The sequence below is a fragment of the Nelusetta ayraudi genome, unplaced genomic scaffold, assembly GCF_046127955.1.
Source record: "Nelusetta ayraudi isolate G7.1 ecotype Tasmania unplaced genomic scaffold, CSIRO-AGI_Nayr_v1 ptg000021l, whole genome shotgun sequence".
NCBI classification, from domain to species: domain Eukaryota; kingdom Metazoa; phylum Chordata; class Actinopteri; order Tetraodontiformes; family Monacanthidae; genus Nelusetta; species Nelusetta ayraudi.
Genome location: NW_027466071.1, coordinates 5,494,712 through 5,520,211, shown reverse-complemented (window position 1 = coordinate 5,520,211; position 25,500 = coordinate 5,494,712). Strand labels below are relative to the sequence as shown.

The window sequence follows — 25,500 nt, the reverse complement described above, 5'->3', positions numbered from 1 at the left end:
GGGCAGAACCAGTCCGAGAGTGTGCCTGAGCTTGGCCGTGAAAGGAAATACGGAACGCATTCACGTCAATGCGTTCCCAGTGTTAAAAAAAAAAAACTCAGTGAACAGAGCATACAGAACCATGCCCAACAACTTGCAGGGCTTTGCACGTCCAAACACATGAACCTCATTATTTGACGATTTCGCATCATTTGACACTAGGATTCAACATTGTAACAGTATTTAGAGCTTAGAAAAGTGGAAAAGCATCATAGGTGCCCTTTCAATGCATTTCCGTAACAGTGTTCTCCTCTCTTTACAGGGGTTAAAAGCTGATGATGTTAGCGCTGGCTTTAAGAAACTACTGAGTGAGCTGAACAAGCCAGAGGCTCCGTATGCTCTCCATGTTGCCAACCGACTGTACGGGGAGCAGTCTTTGCATTTCCTGAAGGTGTGTGTGGAATAAGCATGCCAGTACACACACACACACACACACACGCACACACACACACACACACACAAATATTTATATATATGATTGATGTACTTTATTGGGAAACTACACTGTATTACTCCTAATAATAAACAGTAATTGCAGTAAGATACAAGAAACATTCAAGTCAATCGACAAACAATCAAGAATATCTATCTATACATATATACAGTACATATATATATATGTTTGTATATACATACACACACACACACACACACACGCACAAAAATACAATATATATAGATACACATATGCTGTATACATATACACACATGTAAATATGCATTACATAGACATATGTATTCATTCATATATGTGACAGGATAAAGGTGATTATGTTGATATGGCTCAACTGTTCCATCAACCATTCGAAGTCAGTCAGTCAGGAATTTTCACTCCTTGAAATTAACTCGTCATAATGTTCCTGGTTTTTCAGGAGTACCTGGAAAGCATCAGCAAGTACTACGGTGAGCTGAAGTCTGTGAATTTCAAGAGCGGATCCGAAGCAGCAAGACTGAACATCAACAACTGGGTGGAGAAACAAACTCAAGGTGTTTTTTTCTAGAAATGTATCAAATGTTTTCCTTAATTTGTGAAACATCTCAACTCATCCATGTCCATGCGATCTTTCAGGAAAAATAAAGGATTTGCTGGCTAATGGTGTGTTGGATAGCAGGACCAAGCTGGTGCTGGTTAATGCCCTTTACTTCGAAGACACCTGGGAGAAGATATTTGAGGAGAGCAAAACTAGCGAGGTCGAGTTCAGAATCAACAAGGTACCACCGATCAGTGACATCTGCCTCGCTGTCCCTTCAAAGTCCATGGTCTGTATATATATATATATATATATATATGTGTATATATATATATATATATATATATATATATATATATACATATATATATATATATATATATATATATATATATATATATATATACATATATACATATATATATATATATATATATATATATATATACATATATATATATATATATATATATATATATGTGTGTATATATATGTATATATGTATATATATGTATATATATATATATATGTATAGATATATATATGTATAGATATATATGTATAGATATAGATAGATATATATATATAGATATATATATATAGATATAGATAGATATAGATAGATATATATATATAGATATAGATAGATATATAGATATATATAGATATAGATATAGATGTATATATCTGCACCTACCCTTCAAACGCTGCAGTTTAAACCCTGCGATAAACATCACTGCAAAAGGTGATTTCACATAGTTCCTTGATGTTAACATATTTTTGTATTTCCTCCTTGGAGAATGACAAGAAGCAGGTGAAGATGATGTTCCAGGAGGATACATTTCCCTTCACCTTCATTCCTCAAGTCAACTGCCAGGTCCTACCAATCTCTTACTATTTATGAGCCGCCATAAACACCGATTTCTGATCAGAAAAAAAAGGAATTACAACAATCATGCTTGAAATGCTCCCTTGAACAGGTCCTGGAGTTGCCTTACAAAGGAAAATATCTCAGCATGTTGATCTTTTTACCTCAAGAAGTAGCGGACGGTACTACAGGCCTGGAGAAGGTGGGACAGAAACTTCGACACACATTTTAAAAAATATAAATAAATAAAAAACTAATGAGACATTCAGAAAAGTGACTAAGTCATTCAAATCAACCACCAGCTGGAGAAGGAGCTGACCTATGAGAACTTTGTGGAGTGGACTTGACCGGCTAGGATGGATGAGGTCAACGTCCAGGTGAAGATGCCAAGGTTCAAGATGGAGGAGGAGTACGGACTGAAAGAAGTCCTGGTCAGCATGGGGATGGTCGATGCCTTCAGTGCCTCACTGAGCGACTTCACTGGTAGGACACTTGACTTGTTCCAAACTTGAAACAAATCTTATTCTTTTTCAATAGAATTCATGCAATTTCTATTTTTGTTCTATATCAGGGGTGGGCGAACTGTTTGACTTTTGGGCCCACAATGGGTTCTAAAATGTGACAGAGGGGCTGGAGCAGGAGCAGATGGATGGAGTGTTCTGGTGACTCACCTCATGGGAGGAAAAAATAGATCCTGGGATATGTAGAAAACATGTTTTTTTTTAATGTCAGTTGAAAATTAAGCAAAGCAAAGTTAGAACAAAATATGTGTCTTCACGGTATTTACCGTAATTCCCGGACTACAAGCCGCTACTTTTCCCCCATGCTTTGAACCCTGCGGCTTATACAACGGTGCGGCTAATCTATGGTTTTTGTTTTTTACAGCTAACGGCCACTAGGGGGACCTTCTCAATTTATGGATTTTTGGGTGGGCTCGGGAAAGAGTGAGACAGGCAGTTCGCGCAAACAACGAAAGCAAAAGTGGAACCAAATACAGAACGTGAGCAAGACAGTTTGCGCAAAGGAAGTTTTCATGCACAAACCCTCATTGTGGGAAACAAACCAAGAATTGCATATGATGCAGCTTTTAAGTTAAACGCAGTCGATCTGGCTGTCAAAGAAGGAAATAGAGAAATACTGATCATTTCTAGATCACAAGAAAAGGGTGAACGCAGAACAAGTCAATCAAATAATGTTTCTGAGCACGGCGCGCTCTCGCCTGTATGTTCTCTTGTCTTTATGCGCTCTGTCTTTGTGAGCTCCGGTGAAGCCGCCGAACCGATCCGCTCCGCGGACAGTTTCCTGACGAAACACCAGCGGCTTATGGTCCAGTGCGGCTTGTATATGAACACATTTATTTTTTCCCGTAAATTTAGCTGCTGCGGCTTATATTCAGGTGTGCTTTATAGTCTGGAAATTACGGTAGCTCTTTATTGAAAGGACTCTTAAAACACTGAAAAATAAATGAAGTATAGCTATTTTATGACTTACTGTAAAAGTATAGGTAGGTGACATTTCCTGCTTGGCATTGCTGCCTGTCGCACTTCTTTCACGGGTCAGCTGCTGGGTCATCAACCAGGAACTACCATTCATTGACGTTTCGCTCCTTTAATCCTGGAACGTCTCCTTGTGGCGGGGCAGTGACAGGGACGTTTGCCTCGTTGATTCTGTGGTTGTTGATGGGGTTTGGTGTTCTTTCCCCAACTCCTGTCCTGAGCCAGAGCCAAAAGCTGCCTTTCTGAGCCTCCTCTGCCAGGTCTTTAATGGCCTTTCGCAGCTTCCCTCCAGTAACTCCTGAGTCCCTCCAAAGGCGTGTGGTCGAAAGCCCCATGTAGCCTCGTCAGCCAACCTCTACTGGGTAGATTGTGGTCTTCCAGCCAACTTCCCGGCACTCAGCTACCAGCTCAGCGTACTTGGCCTTCTTGCGCTCAAAGGCGGCCTCAACACCCTCCTCTGAGGGTACAGTTGGATGGGATGGATGAGGTGCGTGTGTGTGTGTGTGTGTGTGTGTGTGTGTGTGTGTGTGTGTGTGTGTGTGTGTGTGTGTGTGTGTGTGTGTGTGTGTGTGTGTGTACACTTTATTTGCTTAATAATAACTGATAGTGCTTGCTGTCTTAGTCAAACCATTTTAATCACCCTAAGTAATATTGTACTGATAGCTGCACAAAGCAATTTCACTGTTCCCTTGAGATATCAAATGTACTGAATCGAACCTGAACTATTTACTGGCAAAATAAAACAAACAACATTACGAAATGAACACCGTTGACTTCAGAATGAAATTGAACTTTCTGCTGATTCTCGCGTCTTTGCCCTTTGGATAGGAACTCTGTGCATGGGTTGCCTCTGAATGTCTAAATGTCAGGGCACGATTCAGAAACCACGAGCAGAAAGACGATCAAAATTATCAATTTCTTGTTCTTTCTTCTGAAGTCAAAATCTTATAATTATCTCTCCTTCCTCACCTATTATTTGAGCCAAATAGTTTCAATAAAACAGTCCAATAATTGTATAACAAGGGCTGCTAGAGTTTTGACCTTAAGGTCAGGTCATTTCCTTTTAAGATTTTTTTTTCATGAAAATAGTTTGTACTTAGTTTGTAAAATACAAACTTTTTGAGGGGACCTTGCAGTCAGACTGAAGGAAAAAAAAAGATTTATCGATAAGGGTTGCTTTTAAACAATCACACTCTGAATTGCTGCTCTGTTTTTCAAATATAGGAGCAGTTTCTTTATTTCTAAACGTAGACTATTCGTCTGAATCACTTCCACATCACCGATGATGACAGTTCAGAAAAAACTAGAACTGTTAAAATGAAATTTTAGTGTCTTTCTGGGAAACAAGGACTTGACTCAGTGAAATATGATGATGGACAGATGGAGATAAGATGAAGAAATTCTTCAGAAATCCAGGTTACATGGAACAATAAAAAGTTCATTGCTCTGATAACTCAGCAGTTATAAAAGCAGCCGTAGCAACACACACAGAGTTCCTATCCAACGGTCCACACAGACAACAATCAGCAGAGTGTTTGATTGATTTGTGGTGATTATTTCATCATTTTGTTTGTATAATTTTGCCATAAAATAGTTAGATTCAGTTCACTCGCTATTTCAGGCAATGGTGAAATGACTTTGGTTTGTCCCTCCAGGAAATCAGCAGTACTGCTGATTTCAAAGTTCAAAGTCAGTCCGCGGAACATAGGGGCGAGGTGCAGAATATTATATTTTACTTGTAGTTTTCATCTCGGCCTCTCGATGTTGCGGTCAGATATGTAGCATATTGTTGTAAGTCATTGTGATTTTAATTTGAAAGTGAACCGGATGGCATTTGTGACTCATTTTCCGTTTGAGAGTCGTATTGGGAGTAACAAAATAAAAAACAGAGCTTGCACTAAAAAAACGAAGTCGTCCTACTAAATTATTTATTAACACAAGACATTACATGGTGTCAGAAGAAAAACCTAAGAGGACAAAGCAAAAATGGCTTCAAACCGCCTCCTTTTTTTTTTTGTAACACGTTTGTCTTATCCGAGAGGAACAAAATAGCTCCATTGAAGCTGTAGGGGAGGAAATATCTAGACACAAATAGTAATATCTCCCCAATACGTATTCCGTCGTTCCGGTGTCAAGGTGAGGATTTCAAAGTAAAATACATAATAATTAATTTAATCTGACTCCATTTGATAATAACTTTACTTTTATATCTTGATTGAGAGAAAGACTTGATTAACAATTAAGAATATAGACTCAATAATAATAAAATTCTCGTGATCTGACATTAGTCTTCAGTTCAGGGTTGGCTTATATAAATTAACAAAACTATTCAGTTTGTTCATTAAACATGGAAGAATAGCCTGATGTCTGGGTTGGAGTATTCAGAGGTTATTGAACATGATACCCAATCTTATCTGACCAACTCAGAGGTTAAGGGTTTGAATAATGTCCAGTGAAACTTACCATATAACTAAGGTCTTTGGGATTCTGATTAATCCCTATCTTAGTTCAGTGATGGCAGATATAGACAAAGCATTCAGTGACCTTCTTAACATAGAAGAACAGCCCAGACATCTAGGTTGAGATGTTCAGAGGTTTATATCTTCCAACTCAATAGTTAGAAAAACATGACACTCAGTCTTTTCTATTCAACTCAGAGGTAAAGAGTACTAGCATTACTCAGATAAATCTACCATATAACTGAAGACTTAATCAACATCTAATGTCAGATTATTCTCAACATAGAACAAAAGTCTCAACAAGTTGATACTGAAGGGAAATGGATAACATACCAGTTTATTGCGATGTCCAGAGTAAAAATGCAGCAAAAATGTAACAGACCGGTTGTGTAAAAATTATGGTAAACAAATCAAGAAGTCAAAGAAAAAGAAGAAGAGAGAGAGAGAGAGCGAGAGAGAGAGAAAGAGAGAGAGTGGGTCCCAGAAAAGGAGAGAGAAAAGAGAGAGAGTGGGTCCCAGAAAAGGAGAGAAAAAAGCGAGCTTCAGATTCTTGTTCCTTCCCTTAAATATCCTCCCAGAACAGAGACACTGCTAAAATGCATATTTAAAAGATTCAAATCAGATCTACTCTTCCTACTCGGGAACCTTTTGGTCATCAGGGGTAATTTTCCACAGCAACAATAGATCACCAAGACCTTCATACCTCTCGCACTGACACTCACAACATTTCAAAGGAAAGTTCTAAACAAAAGGCAGAGACAGTCCCTGAATGCAAATCCAACAAACACAAGGAGATACCTTTTGGCCCTCGGCGGTTCCTTTCCCGCGACTTGTAAATCATGTTAGTTAATTACAATAGGTGAGATTGATACAGTTGTAACCCCCGTCTTTGAGGAACTTCCATTGTTAGAGAAAACACTTCAGGATGTGGATTTGACTGTCTTACAAAGCAAAAGTTCCGGGAATACTGTGAACCCAGAAAAAAAAAAAAAAAAAGAAACAAAATCTGCCCTACATCAGACACATGTTTTTCACCCGTGTACAAGGCCCGTCGGAAACGGTAGACACCTACGTGACAAGCCTAAAAAATAAAGCGAAACATTATGAATTTGGCGACCTCTGTGACTCACTAATTTGTGACAGAATAGTCTGTGGAATAAAAGATGATCGAGTGAGAGCCAGATTGCTCAGAGAAGCCCACCTCACCCTTGTTAAAACACTTGATGTGTGCCGTGCCAGTGAGCTGACATCCACCCAAGTGAAAGCTTTGCATGAAGAAGTTGAGGTGCAGAAAATTAGTACAGCAACAACCAACCAAAGACGTGGTAGCATGAATGAAAACCCTGTGTCCAGTGAAAAGAAAATCAACAGTCAAAGGTTGTGGCTACAGGCACAACCTGAGAAAACGCTCTGCCTATGGACAAACATGCAAGAAATGTGAAAAGAAAAATCATTTTGCAAAGATGTGCCGGGCAAGCAGCCAGAAGAAATCACAAAAGGTGCGTGCTGTGGAATGTAATCAGGAATATACTGACAATGATGAAAAAAATTCCATTGGGACAATGAAGATGAAAGATATTGCAGCTGTCAAAAAAGGCAAAGAGTGACAATGACAGATGGACTGAAGAGCTGATCAATGAAAAGAAAGTTAGATTTCGGATTGACACCGGCGCTGACTGCAATGTTATATCAGCCAAGACATTTCAGGCTTTGAAGCTTGACAATGAGCTTCATGCATCTCGCTGCAGATTAGTGGCGTACTCAGGCCACAAGATGGAGCCACTATGCAAAACATCACTCACATGCCAGTACAAGGGACAAGCACGCCAGATTGACTTCGAAATAGTAGAGAGAGACGCTCCAGCTATTGTTGGGAATAGCTGGAGCTAAAATAGAAACAAGTACAGAGCTAAAAATGGTGAAGAGACTGTACAGCATGGAAAAACAGATGCCATCCCTAAAGAATATGAGCATCTCTTCACAGGACTTGGATGCTTACCAGGAGAACACACCATAAAACTGGACCCATAAGTGAAACCAGTGATACATGCACCCAGGAGGTTCCCAGTTGCTCTCCGAGACAGAGAGATTGATCAGCTTCATAAGATGGAGCGATCAAGGGTCATAGCAAAACAGTTGGAACCAACTCAATAGGTAAATAGCATGGTAACTGTTGTCACTCCACAGGAGACCAAAATTTGTATGGATCCCAAGGATCTGAATAGAGCAATAAGAAGAGAACATTATCCACTTCTCACTGTGGAGGAGGTGGTATCACACATGCCTAACACAAATTATTTCTCTGTGCTGGACGTGAAGATGAAGAGAGCTCCAAGCTCTGCACTTTCAACACGCCCATTGGAAGGTACCGCTTCAAATGCCCTCCCTTTGGGATCTCATCTGCAGCAAAGTGTTTCAAAGAGCGGTAGCCCAGATGATCGAGGGGTTGAATGGGGTGGTCAACATCATTGGTGATCTGCTTGTTTGGGGTGACTCTGGGGTGAGTCTACTAAAAAGAGCAAATGAAAATGGCCTAAGATTCAATAAAGCCAAATGTAAGTTCAGAACGACAGAGGTCAAATACATTGGCCATGCACTCCATGCTGATGGTCCTGATTCCTGATTGTGAGTAAATTCAAGCCATTATGCAGATGCCAACACCAGATGACAAACAAGCTTTAATGCGTTTTATGGGTATGGTACAATATCTGGCTCAATTTATTCCAAATCTGTCGGAGATCTCTGCTCCACTAAGGAAGTTGCTGCAGGGAGATACAGAATGGCACTGGGAGGAGTCACAGCAGAGAAGCTATGGCTGTGTCTCAATTCAGGGTCTGCATCCTTCGGAGAATGCATTTGAAAGGAAGTTGCGTCATAGCAATGCGCGAAGGCTTGTCCCAATTCCCAAAAGTCAGAAGGACGCTCCAAATGTGTACTCGGAATGCGCCCTACTTTTAGCCGATTCCAAGGATACACCGCTACTATCCTTTGCATCCTTCGGTATCCCAGGATGCTTTGCGTGCTGCTGCAAAGCATCATGGGATCCTGGGAAGTCAGCTGAAATTAGCGGCATGTACTGGCAAAGACACTTCGTATAAATTAAAGTATTAAATTTCACATCAAATATTCAGTTTTTAACGTAGAGTTTTTACTTATTTGAACATCCAACTGTTCAAATAGCGAACCAATGGTTAGCGTGATGCTATAAAAACGTCGCTTCCGGGGTTGGCCAGCAGGAGGGAACGGCGGTGACGCAACCAGGAAATACGCCGAAGGCTAGACCGTCCCATGTGGTTACCGGGGAGGCGGGTTTTGGTTCATCCTTCTCAGCCGGGTCCTCGAAGAACGCCTCCTTCAGACGGAGGACACTCCGTTCAAAGGATGCAGACCCTGAATTGAGACACTGCCAGATGCTTAGTTTTACCTCACCCTCAATGACTGAGTCAGGGATCTGTATAAAGCGTAGTACTATGTTAGCTCTTGAGGCCAGACTGAGCCAGCGTGAGGAACGACTTTGCTGCTTTGAGCATAGTAGTCCCGTATACTAGTAGCTAGTAGGGTTAGCTTAGCTGGAGCGGAGCATTCAAGTGCTAGCGTAGCGGCGGAGGTTCCCGTTCCCTCTAGCTCCCCACCCTCAGTGTCTCATCACATTAGCAGTGATGAGATGTTTAGCCGCATGTCATCTTTTCACTGCTGGCTGTCAGGGTGGTGTCCCAATAACTCTGTGAGCTTTGTAGATGATTGGAAGCCTTTCTGAGGCAACGGTGGTCTCTGTGTGTCTCTGGCAGGTGATGACCACGACGCCGGGAGCTGGAGAGTGAAGTCCTGGGAGTCTTGGCACCACCACTTCAACTTTGCCACCAGGATCAGGACGAGGACCGGATTTAACGGCGGATCATAGGCCATTATGGACTCTTGGCCTCCCAAACTTCAACAAACGCATTCTCTACATGGACAGCAAACACAGACCAACATATTCTACGTGGACAGCAAACACAGACCAACATATTCTACGTGGACAGCAAACACAGACCAACATATTCTCCATGGACGGCAAACACAGACCAACATATTCTACGTGGACAGCAAACACAGACCAACATATTCTACATGGACGGCAAACACAGACCAACATATTCTACGTGGACAGCAAACAGAGACTAACACACCCTACATGGACGGCGGCTGTACCACCTCACCACTCAACATTTGGGCCTATCTAGATTCTATAATGTTTTGATGTAAATGTTAGAAAAACATCCACTTATATACATATTTGAATTATTTATTCTTATATATCTGCATCTACTGTTTATTGTGAGAGCTTTAACCCTGCAACTCACTCTGGCCTGTCTGCCACTCTGGCTACTTCTATCTCTCTCTCTGTCTCTCTCTCTATTTCCTTCTCACCCCAGCTGGTCATAGGCAGATGACGGCCCTCTGGAGTCTGGATCTGCTCTAGGTTTCTTCCCACAGGGGAGTTTTTCCTGGCCACTGTCGCACTTTGCTTGCTCTCTGGGCCCAGTTGGTTCCATTCTCTCTGATTGTACAAAGCGCTTTGAGACGTTTCTGAATGCGATTTATTGCTGTACAAATAAAAGTTGATTGATTGGTTGATTGATTGATGGCTCAACACCAGCCTCTCAAAGGACTTCATGACCACAGATGTCAGGGCGACGGGTCTGTAGTCATTTAATCCTTTGATGGCGCTCGTCTCAGCTCCAGGGAACGGTTGAAGATCCATGTAAAGGTGGGAGCCAGTTGTTCAGCGCAGGCCTTCGGCAGGAGGGGGACACACCGTCTGGTCCTGGTGCCTTCCTCACCTAAGAGCCACATGGTTATTTCGAAGAATATACTGTCGTAGTTTGTACGTTTATTTAGTGAATTATTGATTTTCTTCTAGTTAGAAATGTTACGTCCTGGACTAACTAGGGGTAACCAGGACTAACAGAGTGAATTAAAAATGGGTGATGGAAAAAAATAGAGTGTGGTACGTATTTGCAAATAAAGTATATTTTTAATAAGGCTAAAACAACACAAGGCAATTCTGGCAAAAACCAAGAACGATTTAGATAAGTTGATGAAAGCAAAACAATCCTTTACTCACAAAGCACAGCTACTAATAAACAAACGTCCAAAAGTCAACTAAACAACTCACCACTTGGCATTCATAAAAGGAAGCTAAATGCTAAACACAAAACAGAGAACACTTGGGAAAAACACTGTTGGTAGTGATGGTCCGCTGACACCCGAGGCTCCGACACATGCGCTGTAGCTCATGAAGCAAACGTATCGAAACACTGTGCCGAGGCGCGGTTTGGTCACGTGACTAGTGACGTTCCAAGCAGTTGAGCGCTTCGGACGTCAAATGAATCACCTGATTGGGTCGGTTTGTCATGTGAATCGATTGTGTTTAGGGACAGGGCATCCCTATTTAATGGCGCTAATTTTAAAAGAAATTTGCAGAGTAGGTTGGTTTTGTTGCTGTTGGTTGTTGTTAGTTTTTTGAGAGTTAGTAGTAGATAGTCGATCCATATATATTAAGTTTGATAGATAGATAGATAAAAATAGATAAGTTAGAGTTGCAGATATATATATATATATATATATATATACACACACACACACACACACATATATATATGTATATATATATATATACAGAGAGAGAGAGAGAGCAAGAGAGAGGCTATCTAGCTAGATATATAGATATCTAGATATCTAGATGGAGCCGCAGCGGGAGCCAACTAGTAAAAGGTCCCGTGCATGGGACAACTTCCAATTGCTGGCGGATAATAAGGTAAATACAAGTGTTATTTTTATTTCACCTGTACGTGGATTCTCTTGACAAAAACAACGGCCATTATCGTAGCACACAGCAATTGTTGATATACTGCTGCCTCAATGGGTTGCTTTATGTGACATTGCTCAATCAAAACTAATCCTAACTAATACAGAGGTCACAAAATGACACAATTAAACGTACTGATTAATATATTTACAGGTCCAGTGTATGCTCTGTGACACGAGGCTGTCATACAGCAACAACACCTCATCCATGCTGAGGCACTTAAGGGCCAAGCATGGAGAAGGCACTGATCCGGCACCCGAGAACGGACAGCAGCCAGCTGTTGCCTTTAAACCTGGTAAGTCTATGCGTGGCAGTTGCATAGGATCACTTATGTCAGGAGCTTTTTATTCTATATCTTCTATATTATTCTATATCTGGCTGTCACCTGCCACTACATCAGTAAGAATAACCTCTTGGCTACTCTTCTTCTGGGGGCTAAGCCATTTTCAAGGACCCACACAGCAGCCCATATTGCAGCAGAAATTGCAACGCTGATGGCAGAGTGGGGCCTCAGTAGCAAAATACGATGCATTGTCACTGATTCAGCCAGCAATATCAATGCAGCAGCCAACACCCTCAACTTAAGATATTGCAAATGCATAGCACACAGTCTGAACTGATTGTAGAAAATGCAATTGAAGCTACTCCTGGCCTTGAGGAAATAAGAGCTATGAGCAGGAGGATTGTTTCATATTTCAAGCAACTGGGCCGCGGTGTGAAGAAGCTCAAATTGGAGGTGGACACACAATGGAACAGCACCTTTGAAATGCTCCAACGCCTTCATGAGGAAAGAGATGCAGTGGCAGCAGCCCTAGCATCGCTTCATACTGATGTGACTCCTCTAACCAATCAGCAGCATGAAAACACAGGAGAATGCATCAAGGTGCAGTATGTAACGCATAACCAGAGACATAATTATAGTACAATCCAAATGGTGTAGTTGGGTTATTGCATAGATGATGCTGAAGGGTTTACTCACTTGGAACATCATGCTACACTGAAAATCAAGTTCACAACACAGTTTATGCATTCAGAAAATATGTATTTTCCTGTCATTTCAGCTGCTGGCTGCATTCCAAGCAGCAACTGAGGAGCTGTCAGAGGAAAGAAGAATCCTAAGTTCGAGAAGGTTTAATACTGAAAAAAAAAGCAAGCATGTACATGGATTCCCCCTTGTTTGGCCATAGGAGCAGTCCCAGTTGAACCACGAAGGAAAGTCTCCAGGTGTCCTCCCAAGGGAGCACCAAGATCCTGGCACCAGACAGAGTTTATATGGGATGAACTCCTGACTGATTGGCTCTCGTTTGTTTGCAGGGAGAGGTCGTGGTTGGGACTTAACCCCTCTGGTTGACTTCTTCTGGACCCTCCTTATGATTTTGGTCCAATACACGCAGTTGACGTCCTGAGAGTGTGATAGATAAAGAGAAAGAAGGAGGGAACGCCACCTGAACAGGAAAAGGTCAAAGTCCCCTTCCTACCAATATGTTCTGGAGGAAGGGCAGTGGCCTTTAGTTGACTGACCACACACTCAGCATTTAGAGAACAGTGCCCTGTTTGAATGACCACTGTCACTGTCATCTTTAATGATCACTACCTTGACTTATGGGCATTTGCCTGTATTGCCTGCAGACACCCTGTTATTAATCTGTTTCGGATGCTGTGCTGCAGGACTTAATGTTACATTAAGGTGTTTGATTAATGCATTTCTTTTATTAAAGGATTTTTCACCCCAACATAACCCTACTCAAACAGCTTAGATGAAAAAAAGGGAGTGTGATTTGGGTTTGTGGTACATTATGACAATCTTGGACTTGCAAGACTGATATATAATACGCATTCCCATCAATGTGTATTATATATGTGTTATTTAGCTCATCTATTCTACATTTTAAATAGATCACATTTAACATCTGACCCACTGAACACTTACTATTGAACATATTTTTAAACTATGGGCTATTTAGTCTTGTTTTAGGATATAATATAATTCATTGCACAAACTGTCAGGCTAAGTATAGAGCTATAGTCTACTACAATCAGTCGTGCCAAATAAGAGACATTGTCTTTATTTTTCATTTTTATTTTATTGTGTCAGCATTGAACCATACAAGCATGTAGTGTTGTCCAACAAGAATATATGGCGAATCAAATCCCAAACAACCTATGAAACAATGAACACCTTTCCATTGCACTTCATTTTATTGACCACTAGATGACGTCCTCGAGCACTGTGTCATTGAAGCCTCGAGTAATGAACCATTTTTTGAATCAAGTGTCGAAGCTTCAACAAAGCCTCGATCGGCCATCACTACTCCTATGATTATAAAGAATACTAAATGACAGAAAGTGCTGAGAAAAATCAAGTTCTCATTTTTTATTTCAGACCTTAGAGATCAAATTATATTATATTATATTATTTTTAGAAAGACGGCACATTCCAGCTCTACCTACTAATATGCTTTAAATCGCAGTAGATTCCATCTGCGACGGACGTTAAATGTTCCCCAGTTGAAATGGTGCATGCACGACGCATATTAATCTAATGTCATAAATCGGGAAATATCGAAAAAGTTTCGGTTCATAATCGCATGCGCAACTCACATCGGGAACCCGTCGGAAACCGTCTCATAAATCCATGCGTGTAGGCACTCAGATGGGGTTGCGACAGTGGTAAAGGAAGACCAAGGCTTTGAGGTTCTGATTGGTTGCTGTTTTTCTTCTTCGTCTTCTTTTTCTTCTTTGTCTTCTTCGCTTTTTGTAAATAACGTTCTCAAAGGAACGGGAGGAAAATGGTTGTGCTTGAGTGAAGTTAACAAAAAATGGGGGGATTATAAAATTACGCAAACCTCGCATATTTTGTGCGGAAATCTGAGATTTATGCGGCGAAAGTGTCTTTGGAAAAATGCGACCCCCCCCCCGCATGATTACGCGTACTTTGACTGATTATGCCTTGAATTACGCGATTGCATAATCGCGTTTTTCTGGAGGGACTGACTAGACCACTGAGCAGTTAGTAGCAATGCCCAATCAGATCTGGAGTCTCCGATGGCAAGGTCAGCTAGCTGGCTTTACTCTGAACTTCACACTTAAGCATCCTGTGATTGGATAAGAAGCCCTGAGAACCTCGAAGACTGAACTCAACCTGGAGATCCAGTTGCCACCACGGTGAAGCCGTAATACTTGAAGAAGAATATAAAGATTTAGTTGCCGAACCATCTGCAATTTCAAATATATAAACCGTGGTGCATTGAATTGGAGACAATGTTCAGTTTATTGGTGCAGTTTGGACAAGAGCTGAAGCTCATTTTATGTTAATTTAGGGTTGATTAAATATGACGTCGCTAAAGGCCGAGGCTAGAAATGCATATAACATAATATAATATAATATAATATAATATAATAGTATATTAAATTTGATATTATTTATTAATATAGCATTATATAATCACTATATATGAATTCACATGATCATGGGTGTTATGATGCAATAAAGTAAATACAATGTGAGTCAGTAAAGTATCCGTTCTCTACTTGTTCTGTAAAATAGTGGTGTGTGTGTGCGTGTGTGTGTGTGCATGCGTGTGAGTGTGTGAGTGTGCATGCGTGTGAGTGTGTGTGCATGCGTGCACACTTTTTTTCTCCTGTTTTTGCTGAGCAGCAGATGAAGCTGCTTTGCTAACTGTTAGTTGACCTTTGGCCTTGTGCTGAGTTCCTGCTGACTCTCTGCCTCCCCCTCTGGTGAGCTGCTGGTCCTACAGCTATGAGCCTCAGTCATGTCAGCTCATTGACTGGCACCAGTTCACTGCCAGGAAACACTCCCACTGCTGTCTGGATTGTCTTGTTGCTTTATTGCTTCAATTCAACACTTGATCATTCCCTTGACATTGTTGTGCAATATAGACTGATGGCGTAGTTCATGACTTATTGATTGACTATTGTCACATTGAGCCAACAAGCAGAATCAAAAGACAAAATTCTGTCACAATATTTACATGCATTCATCTGATTGCTGACAAACGAATCAACAGTCAGAAGTTTGATCAGATGGATGAGTTGTTGAAAGGTCAAAGGTCAGGGTGGAAAGGTCCAGAGTGGAAACAGACCTCAGCTGTGTTTCCACATTAATAAAGTTGTCATGTGGACTAATGACACATTATTAATCTGTGGGATGAATGGGCTGCAGAGGAAGAGAAACAACGTGGCACAAACATCCAGCAGCCGTGGAGACAAACATCAGGTGGACAACAGTCACCAGGAGCACAAACAGGAAGTGGCGTCCAGGCCCCGCCCACCCTGTGATTGACAGCCAGAGACACTGGGCAACAAACGTGTAGACAGAAGAAGAATCAAAGGTGAGAATTCAGCTTAGAGTCTCTCTGACGACTTCAGTCACACTTTCATCAACTCAGCTGAAGAACCTGGACCAACACAAAGTCCAACATGTAGCGGCTGAGTGAAGGAGGTCTGGACTCTGTGGAGGAGCTCCATGGTTCCAGAGACGCTGTAGAAGGACAGAAGACCTGCTCTGTGGTCCAGGTACACTCCCACTCTGGAGGACGGAGGACCTGAGACATCAGTGCTGATGTTGTTGTGATAAAACTCATATCCATCTGAGAGACAATATAAAGGCCAGGATTTGTCATTGGATCCAAATCCACTTTCCTCTGACCCTCTGCTGATGTTCCTGTAGGCCACTGCTACACCAGACCACCAACTCCACTCCACCTCCCAGTAACATCGTCCAGTCAGACCTTCTCTACTCAGGACCTGCTGCCTGTCAGTGAATCTGTCTGGATGACCACAATAAGACTGAACTTCCTTCATGAATGTCACTTTTCTGTTCTCCTCAGATAATAACAGATATTTGTTCACTGTGTTTGGATCCAGAGTGATTTGAGTTGAATATCTGAGGAAGTCCTCTCTGCTCCTGGATTCTGGTATCTTCAGTAGAACATCAACGTTGCTCAGTGTCCATGAGATGTTTGTCTGAGTCTCCATCAGAACTTGCTGTATTTCATCTCTCAGCTTGGTCACAGCTGCTGCCACGTCCTCAAAGTATCTCAGAGGACGGATCTCCAGGCTGGAGGAGTCTGGAGACGCACTGAGTGCTGGCAGTGAAGAGAACCTGTGGAGAAACTGGCTGTGGTCCAGTGTGTGTGAGATCTTCTCCAGCTCAGCGTCTCTCCTCTTCAGCTCCATCATCTCCTGCTCCAGCTTCTTCTCAAGGTCTTTGACTCCACTCACTGCTGCCCCCTGTGTGGATCTGACCTGCTGCTGCACCTCAGAGCGTCTTTTCTCCAGAAGACGGATCATCTGGGTGAGGATCTTCTCACTGTCCTTCACTGCTTTATCAGCAGAGCCGTTGATGGACTCCACCTCCTTCTGAAGCACCTTCAGGTCTTCCTCTGTGTGCTGGATCTTCTGCTGGATCTTCTGCCTGGTCTCCTCCAGCTCTCTCTGCCTCTCAGTCCTCTCTGCTGCTGCTGCCACTGTGTCATGACCTTTATGTTCATCCACAGAGCAGAGATAACAGATGATCTTCTGATCAGTGCGGCAGAATATCTTCATCACCTCGTCATGACGAGGGCAGATGTTCTCCTGGAGCTGCTGGCTGGGTTCCACCAGCTTGTGTCTCTGTAGGGGAACAGCATCACGATGATGCTGGAGGTGAGAGTCACAGTAGGAGGCCCGACAGACCAGACAGAACTTGAGGGCCTTCAGTTTCCTCCCAGTGCAGACATCACAGGCCACATCTCCAGCTCCAGCATAGCAGTGATCAGCAGGAGCATCTTGGAGTCCAGTCTTCTCCAGGGTCTCCACTAGAGCTGCTAACATGGTGTTCTTCTCCAGGACAGGCCTTGGTGTGAAGGTCCTCCTACACTGAGGGCAGCTGTAGACTCTCCTCCTCTCCTCCTCTGCATCCCAGTGGTGTTGGAGACACTTCCTGCAGTAGCTGTGTCCACAGGAAGTGGTCACTGGATCCTTGAGAAGATCCAGACAGAGGGAACAAGAGAAGGTTTGTGGGTCCAGCTGAGCTGCTGCCTGAGCCATTTCACCTCTGAGAGCCACTGACTGACTGACTGACTGACTGACTGACTGGGTTCTGTTCCCTCAGAAACGAAACTAGTTTGACTTGAGGGGGAGGAAACAACCAGTCAGGGCTGTGACTGGCTGCAGGGAGCACGACTTCTAACCTCCTGACTCATTCCAGGAAGAGGAGTGTCAGGGTGTATGTGTGTGTGTGTGTGTGTGTGTGTGTGGACTTTGTTTACTTGGTGCTGAAGACAGACAATGAATCAAATTTCATAGTTCACAATCTGAGTCGTTGTTTGCAGCTGATGTCATTGCTGCTGCTGCTGCTGCTGCTGCTGCCACACACACACACACACACACACACACACACACACACACGCCAGCAATTTTCCCTCTAAGCTGCGCGCTGACATCGATTGCGTAACAAAGTGAAGAGGTGCCACTCCGCTCTATTTTCACTGGCTAACAGCAGCACACTGGCTTAGCTTGTCTATTCAGAGAAGAGCTATCACTCCGGCTTATTTTTCAATCTATGTTATCACATGCATACTACTGCTCATTCATTGGTAGTTGAATTGTTAGGTGTGCTTGATCAGTAATTTACATTATTTTAAATAATAATTTAAGATATTGTTAAATATGGCGCTGATAAAATCAATCAGTCTAAAACATCCATTATGTTATTAAACCAGGAAGACAGAGAAAATCCAACTAATGTAGTTTCTCAATTTAAAGTTGTCAACTGCTTCACTTATTTAGGCATTCAAATTGTTCCGCTGCTGGATAACATCATAGAATCTAACTATAAACCAGTAATTCAAGAAATGTCAAATTCTTTAGATAGATGAGCTGATTTTCCAATGTCGTTCTTGGAGAAAATAAGCACTCTTAAAATGAATGTAATGCCTCAACTATTACATTCATTTCAAAATTGACCTCCGCCACCTCCAAGCAATGCATTTTCTCAGCTGAAGACACTTTTCATCAAGTTTTTATGGAACAATAAACGCTCCAGGCAGCGCCTTTCGTTGCTGTACCTGCCGTATGACCGAGGAGGGCTTCAATGCCCACAGCCATTCTGGTATTACTGGGCTGCGCAACTGAGAACACAGATGTTTCACTTCTCAGAAGAGAACATGCCACTATGGAGGGAGATGGAAGGTTATTCACTGAAGCTTCCCTTATCCATTCAGCAGATTTTAAGAAACTCCAAAATAACACTAAGAATCCTAGGACTAAAAATATGATCACCGTCTGGCAACTAGTTGAGAAAGATTTCAAAGACGCAGCCTCACTCTCATTATTTAGTCACATATGGGGAAATGATCTCTTCCCCCCAGGAGGAGTTGAGGGGGGATTTAAAATATGGGCTGAGCAAGGGTTACAAAAAGTAGGACATCTTTATAATCCTGTTGATAAGCGTCTGATGTCTTTCCATGAAATTGTCGTTAAACACGACCTACCTCGCAGCCAGTTCTTCACATACTTACCTTGTGTATTCCTAGCCTGTCAACACTTGAAAGAACGATGATGAAAGGCTGCCAGGGGAGGGGCCTGATTTCTAAAATATATATATCCAGCTGGTGGATCAGTCTTCAGAATCTTCGTTAGATAAGCTTGAGTCCTGGAGAGAGGACCTACAGGTTGACCTGTCCACTGAGGAGTGGGAGAAGGCCTGCACCAAAGCACAATCTCACACAGTGAATACCCGGTTGAAATGGCTTCAGTACAACTGGTGAATGCGGTCTTACATGACGCCGGTCAAGTTGAATAAATTCAACAGCGCCGTACCAGATGTGTGCATAAACTGTGATAAAGAAAAGGGCTCGCTCGATCTTTCATTGCTTGTGGCAGTGTTCTCAAATTCAGAAATTCTGGGGAGAAGTGAAAGAATGCATGGAGGAGATATTAGGGATACAATTACTTTTAGAAGCCAAGCTTTTTCTTTTGGGTTTTTATCCTCCAAACTGTAACGTAAGAAAGAAGCATGGATTATTTTTAGACATAGGTCTGCTCTTGGCCAAGAGAGTGATTGCACTGGCTTGGAAAGATGTGGATAGAGTTACAGGAATTCACACTGTATCACAAGCTACAGCACACGTATTTCTTCCAGAACATGACCCTCAGCCAGGTCACAACTGGACCTCAGCCAGGCCAAAGCAGGACTCTTCCTATGATTAAAGCAGGACTCTCACATATAACACACTACACAGCTCATGAACAACAAGATTTTGCTCTTTTTCATTTGAAGTGGGCCAAATCACTTCTATTCAAAGTAAACTCATGAAAATTGCTGCTGGAATTTGATTATTTTAATAAGCCATGTAACTTGCTATGATCCAAGGTTTTGAACAGGTGTGATACTGGTGTGTGGCCACAGCGTGCACATCTGATGTTGCTCACAGTGGTCCTCAGTGTGCTCAAGGAGCTTGTGTTGAAAAATTAGAGGGAACATTGGCTCCAGGTCATCCAGGGTGCAGAGCCCAGACCCCTGAGGGACAGGTGAGGACCTCCAGCCTCCACCTTCTGATTGGCTGCTTCTGCTGATGTCATCATGTGACCTGCTCATAGAATGTGACTAATAGAAACCTGCTGTTTTCTGCTGCAGGTCCCACTGAGGACCACAAGGTCAAGGCAGAGGTCACAGCCTGGTGGTGATGGTCAGTGACACACACACACACACACACACACACACACACACACACACACACACACACACACACACACACACACACAAATCCATTCCAAGCCGCAAAACTGTAAAGGCAATGGTGGAAGCAAGGTACACTTTAACCAAAGAGAAGGCCTTGGCAGTAATTAAGCAAACTTCAGCTGTTAGTTTGACTACAGACATGTGGACATCAGTCAACATGGATGCGTACCTTGATGTCACTTGCTATTATGTGTCAGACAGCCTAGATCTGGCTACTGTGCTTTTAGGTGTGCAGTATTTTCCTTTGACCCACACAGAAGCTAATATTTCAGAAGCAATTGCAAATTTGATGGCAGAGTTTGTAATCACTGAAAAGGTCTGTGGGATGGTTACTGATGGAGCTCACAATATCTGTTCAATGTTAGACATATTTATTGCTTTGCCCACATGCTCAATTTAATTGTTAAAAAAAGAAGTAAAAACAGTCAGACTTCTGAGCTGGAAAACATGCGCAGTAGTGCCGGCAAAATAGTGGAACACTCCAGTTCAAAAGCAAAGGAAAAGTTGTGCTCTGCCCCCCCCCCAAAAAAAAAGCTTGTTCAAGAGGTCGAAACCAGATGGAACAACACTTATGCCATGCTCCATAGGCTTTATGACCAGAGGGAACCTTTAGGGGCAGCCCTGGCATCACTTAGCACTGACATAGTGCCTTTCACTGCTGATGACTATGCAGCAATCACCCAGTGCCTGACAGTTTGAAGGCCAGTCTCAGGCAACTGCTGAGCTTTCTGAGGAAAGGAGTGTGTCCGGCTCAAAGGCAATTCCTATAGCCAAAATGCTGAGGCATGTCATTTCTGCCAAATGTGCCCAAATAGCTCCTAGTATTGGGGTCACGCTTGCCAACAATTTGAATACTAATTTGAGTGAAAAATCCAGTGGCTTGGAAAAAGGTGAACTCCCGTTGGTGGCCACCATCTTGGAGCCAGGGTTTTAACAGGCTGGCTTTGTTAATCAAAGCAATGCTCAGGCTGCTGTAGAAACGCTGATACGAGAGTGTTCCAGTCTTATTGATGGGTCGGCCGAAGATGTGCCACTGGAGAAAGCAACAACAACCACCAGTGCTGGTGAAGAAAATGACAACTTGTGGGCCTTCCTGGAAAACTACGTCGAGTCTCGGCACCGCACCAGCAGTGCATCTGCCAGCGCTGCAGTGGAGATCCAGAGGTATGCATGTTAAAAACTGTTGAAACATCAGTGTCGTACTGTCTGTGTCATAGATATTTGAAAGAACAAATTCTGACAAGAGCAGAAGTGACTGGGTGGCACAGCAGAATATCCTATGCTTTGGAAAATTGCATGCAAGTATCTGTGCATCCCAGCATCATCTGTTCCCCGTGAAAGGATCATTTCCAAAGCTGGGGAGCTGGTCAGCCAGAAAAGTAGCCGACTGAAGCCTGCGGAAAAAAAAAGAAGGAATATTTCCCAATAAAAACCTGTGAAGACAAATTGCTTGTCTGGTTCTGTGAATAATCCTTAATAAAAAAAAAAATCAACCGTTCAAGTCCCCAAATGACAAACCATTATCTTTAAGGGTTTTCCTGAAATACACTGCCAAAAAAAAACAAAAACAAAACACAATGTCTCTGAATTGAAACACCATGATCATTTGCAAAGTAGGAAGAATCCGTAATCCTGTTAGGGACTTTTAGTACAGTTTTTAAATAAAGAATAAAGCTCAAAGCTTTAAATAAACCCTGAACCAACATTTAACCCTAAACATAATTTGCATTTATTCTTTGGGTTAATCTGGATTGTGTTTCAGAGTAATAATAATAATAATAATAATAATAATAATAATAATAATAATAATAAACTTTTATTTGTACAGCGCTAAATCACAACCAAAGGCGTCTCAAAGCGCTTTATACAATCAGAGAGAACCAAACGGGCCCCCGGAGCAAGCAAGATGCGACAGTGGCTGGGAAAAACTCCCCTGTGGGAAGAAACCTAGGGCAGAACCAGACTCCAGAGGGCGATCATCTGCCTATGAGTAGTTGGGGTGAAGTAAAAAGATAGAGGAGAGACAGAGAAAGAGAGAAAGGAGCAGAGTGAGCCAGGGTGGCAGACAGGACAGAGTGAAAAACAGATACACCAACCAGGCAAAACGGATATAAACACAAAGAATAGGAAATAATTCAAGGCTGCTGTCCATGTGGAGTGTAAGTGTCCATGCTTTGGAAGGCAAGAGCCTAGCTCGATGGACAATCTGCCGATAGGACAAGTCCAGGTCTTAAGCGTGGTGGTGGGATGAAGCGATGACAGCAAGACCCCCAGGACAGCACAATCCAGCTCCTGGCGCAGTGGTCATCACCTGCCGGGGACACAGAGACTGCGGCAGTATCATGCATATCGAGCATACTGTACAAAGCATAATGAGAGCTTGGACAGAGTGGATAGAGTATAAGATTGATTGGGTGAGGAGAGTGATAAAGGCTCTGCCTGCACAGAGCAACGATCCCTGTAACGGGAGCGAAAGATCTCCCTCCACGGCGTAAGCCTACAGCAGCTTAACTGACAGTGGATGGAGTCTAACTATAAGCTTTAAGAAAAAGGAAAGTCTTAAGTCTACTCCTAAATAAACTAACTGTGTCTGCCCCCCTCACCGAGGCTGGAAGATGGTTCCAAAATAGAGGTGCCAGGAAACTGAAACACCTACCTCCTGATCTAACTCTAGAAATTTTTGGGATAACTAAAAGACCTGAATCCTCAGAGTGAAGGGCTCTTGGAGGATGATAAAGTTCAATGAGTTCCCTAATATAAGAAGGAGCCTGAGAATGAAGAGCTTTGTAAGTTAAAACTAGAATCTTAAATTCAATTCTAAATTTGACAGGCAGCCAATGCAAGGAAGCTAAAATTGGAGTAATATGCTGCCTCCTTCTAGTTCCGGTTAACAATCGTGCCGCAGAGTTTTGGATTAACTGTAATGTCCTAAGGGATGAATTTGGGCATCCTGCTAGTACCGAGTTACAGTAATCTAGCCTAGACGTAACAAAAGCATGGATTATTTTTTCCGCATCTTTGAAGGACAAAAAACTTCGAATTTTGTCAATGTTTCTTAAGTGGAAGAAAGCTGACCTCCCTACATTCTGTATATGAGAATTAAAGGTCAGGTCCTGATCAAAAGTGACTCCTAGGTTCCGCACAGTAGAACTGGGTGTAGTACCAAATAGACCACTTTGTCCATCAAAGACTCTGTCCCTACTCTCTCGCGATCCAAATATAATGACCTCAGTTTTGTCGGTATTAAGCAACAGGAAATTCTGTGTCATCCAAGTTCTGACATCACGAAGACAAGATTCCAATTTGGCCAACTGATGAGCCTCGTTTGCCTTAAAAGAAAAGTACAACTGTGTGTCATCTGCGTAAGAATGGAAACTGATGCTATGCTTTCTGATGATGTCACCAAGAGGTGACATGTAGATGTTGAAGAGGAGTGGCCCAAGTACAGATCCTTGCGGGACACCATGACTAACCCTCCTACGTTCTGACAAATGATTATGAACATGAACAAACTGAAAACGGTCAGACAAGTAAGATCCAAACCAGTCCAAGGCGCGATCCTTGATGCCGATAGTATCTTCTAATCTCCTAAGAAGAATGCTGTGGTCAACTGTATCAAATGCTGCACTGAGATCTAGGAGGACCAGAACAGAGAGAAGACCTTTGTCAGATGCACACAAGAGGTCATTACTTACCTTAAGCAATGCAGTTTCAGTGCTGTGACCAACTCTGAAACCAGACTGAAAAGCCTCAAGTAGATTGTTGTCATTCAAGAAGTCCACAAGCTGCCTAGCAACAACTTTTTCTAAGATCTTGGAGAGAAACGGAAGGTTTGAGATTGGCCTATAATTTGAAAGCACACTCGAGTCCAAATTGGGTTTCTTGATCAGAGGCTTGATTACAGCCACCTTGAAAGCATGAGGGACAAAACCTGTTGATAGAGAATGATTAATAATTCTAAGAATGACACAATGAAGCAATGGGGAAACCTCCTTGAGAAGCCTGGTTGGAATTGGGTCCAGAAGACTAGTGGTCGACTTAGCAGAGGAGACAAGAGAATCAAGTTCCGCGAGTCCAACTTGCTGAAAACTCCCGAAATACACACTGGGGTTGCCATGTTGAGAAAGATCTGCCATGTGACCTGTGGAAGACAAAGAAGACAAAGAAGACGAGGAATTCCCAATCTCAGTTCTGATACCTTCTACTTTTTGCTGGAAGAAGTTCAGGAAATCGTTGCTTGACAGGCCAGTAGGGACGCATGGCTCAACACAATGATGGCTCTTCGTCAGCTTAGCAACTGTACTAAATAAAAACTTTGGGTTGTTCTGGTTGTTTGGAGTATAGGGGAGAGCATCTGCATATTTTTTGTAATGACGATATAATCATTATTTGGTATGAAGGACAAAACAATTGAATGACCACAAAGACTTTTCTGAGCTTTTATTGCTGTCATGGGATTGAAACCGTGCCAGTGCTTCAGTTGTGCTCTTTAGAGGTTGCCATGTCTTCAGTTGTCCACCAGATGTCACCGTCACTCAAGTCTTGAAGTTTTGTATCTTTTTCGGCACAATTGTTAGGAAAGCCTCAGTGCGTCACGAGGCTTCACTTTGGCCACCACTAAAAATCCCAGGGAATCTAAGCAATCAGAGGAGGAAGAAGGGGGCAAACTGAAAATCACTCCAGAGGAGGAAAAAAAGACTAAAGAGCATGAAACCAAAAGCTAGACCAAGGGCCAATTCCAATTCCTCCCTTAACTCCTCAATCTCAACCCTCGCCCTTAACCCTCAATCTTTGGCCCTCAAAGATAAGTGTAAGGGCTTAGAAATGGGACACCTCTTAAGTGCAGTCACGTCTTCAGACTGTGGGGGGCTGCCTTACGCCAAAGCTACGTCCAGTCTGTCAAGAAGACGACAACGACGAAGAAGGAGAAAAACAATAAGACGGCGAAAAAGGAAGAAGTCCTCCTTCGCTACACAACGAGGTATACAAGTCACGTGAAGCCGGGACCGCCGGTCCAGTTGACAAACATCGTAAAGTAAAAAAAAAAAATGTTACGCAACAACGATGTCA

The 25,500-nt window shown here is 42.6% G+C and overlaps 2 protein-coding genes and 1 pseudogene across 9 annotated transcripts in view; 1 reads left to right on the top strand and 2 right to left on the bottom strand.

The window, feature by feature from the left end:
• LOC142889185 (NLR family CARD domain-containing protein 3-like) overlaps positions 1-25,500 on the bottom strand; it is a 256,712-nt gene that overhangs the window by 99,322 nt on the left and 131,890 nt on the right. The gene's annotated exons all lie outside the window — the stretch shown is intronic.
• Positions 894-2,420, top strand: LOC142889181 (leukocyte elastase inhibitor-like; annotated as a pseudogene).
• On the bottom strand, positions 15,592-17,777 carry LOC142889191 (tripartite motif-containing protein 16-like). The gene has a single exon (XM_076027855.1). It carries the CDS (start codon positions 17,733-17,735, stop codon positions 16,074-16,076), a length of 1,662 nt encoding a protein of 553 aa, XP_075883970.1. The 5' UTR covers positions 17,736-17,777; the 3' UTR covers positions 15,592-16,073.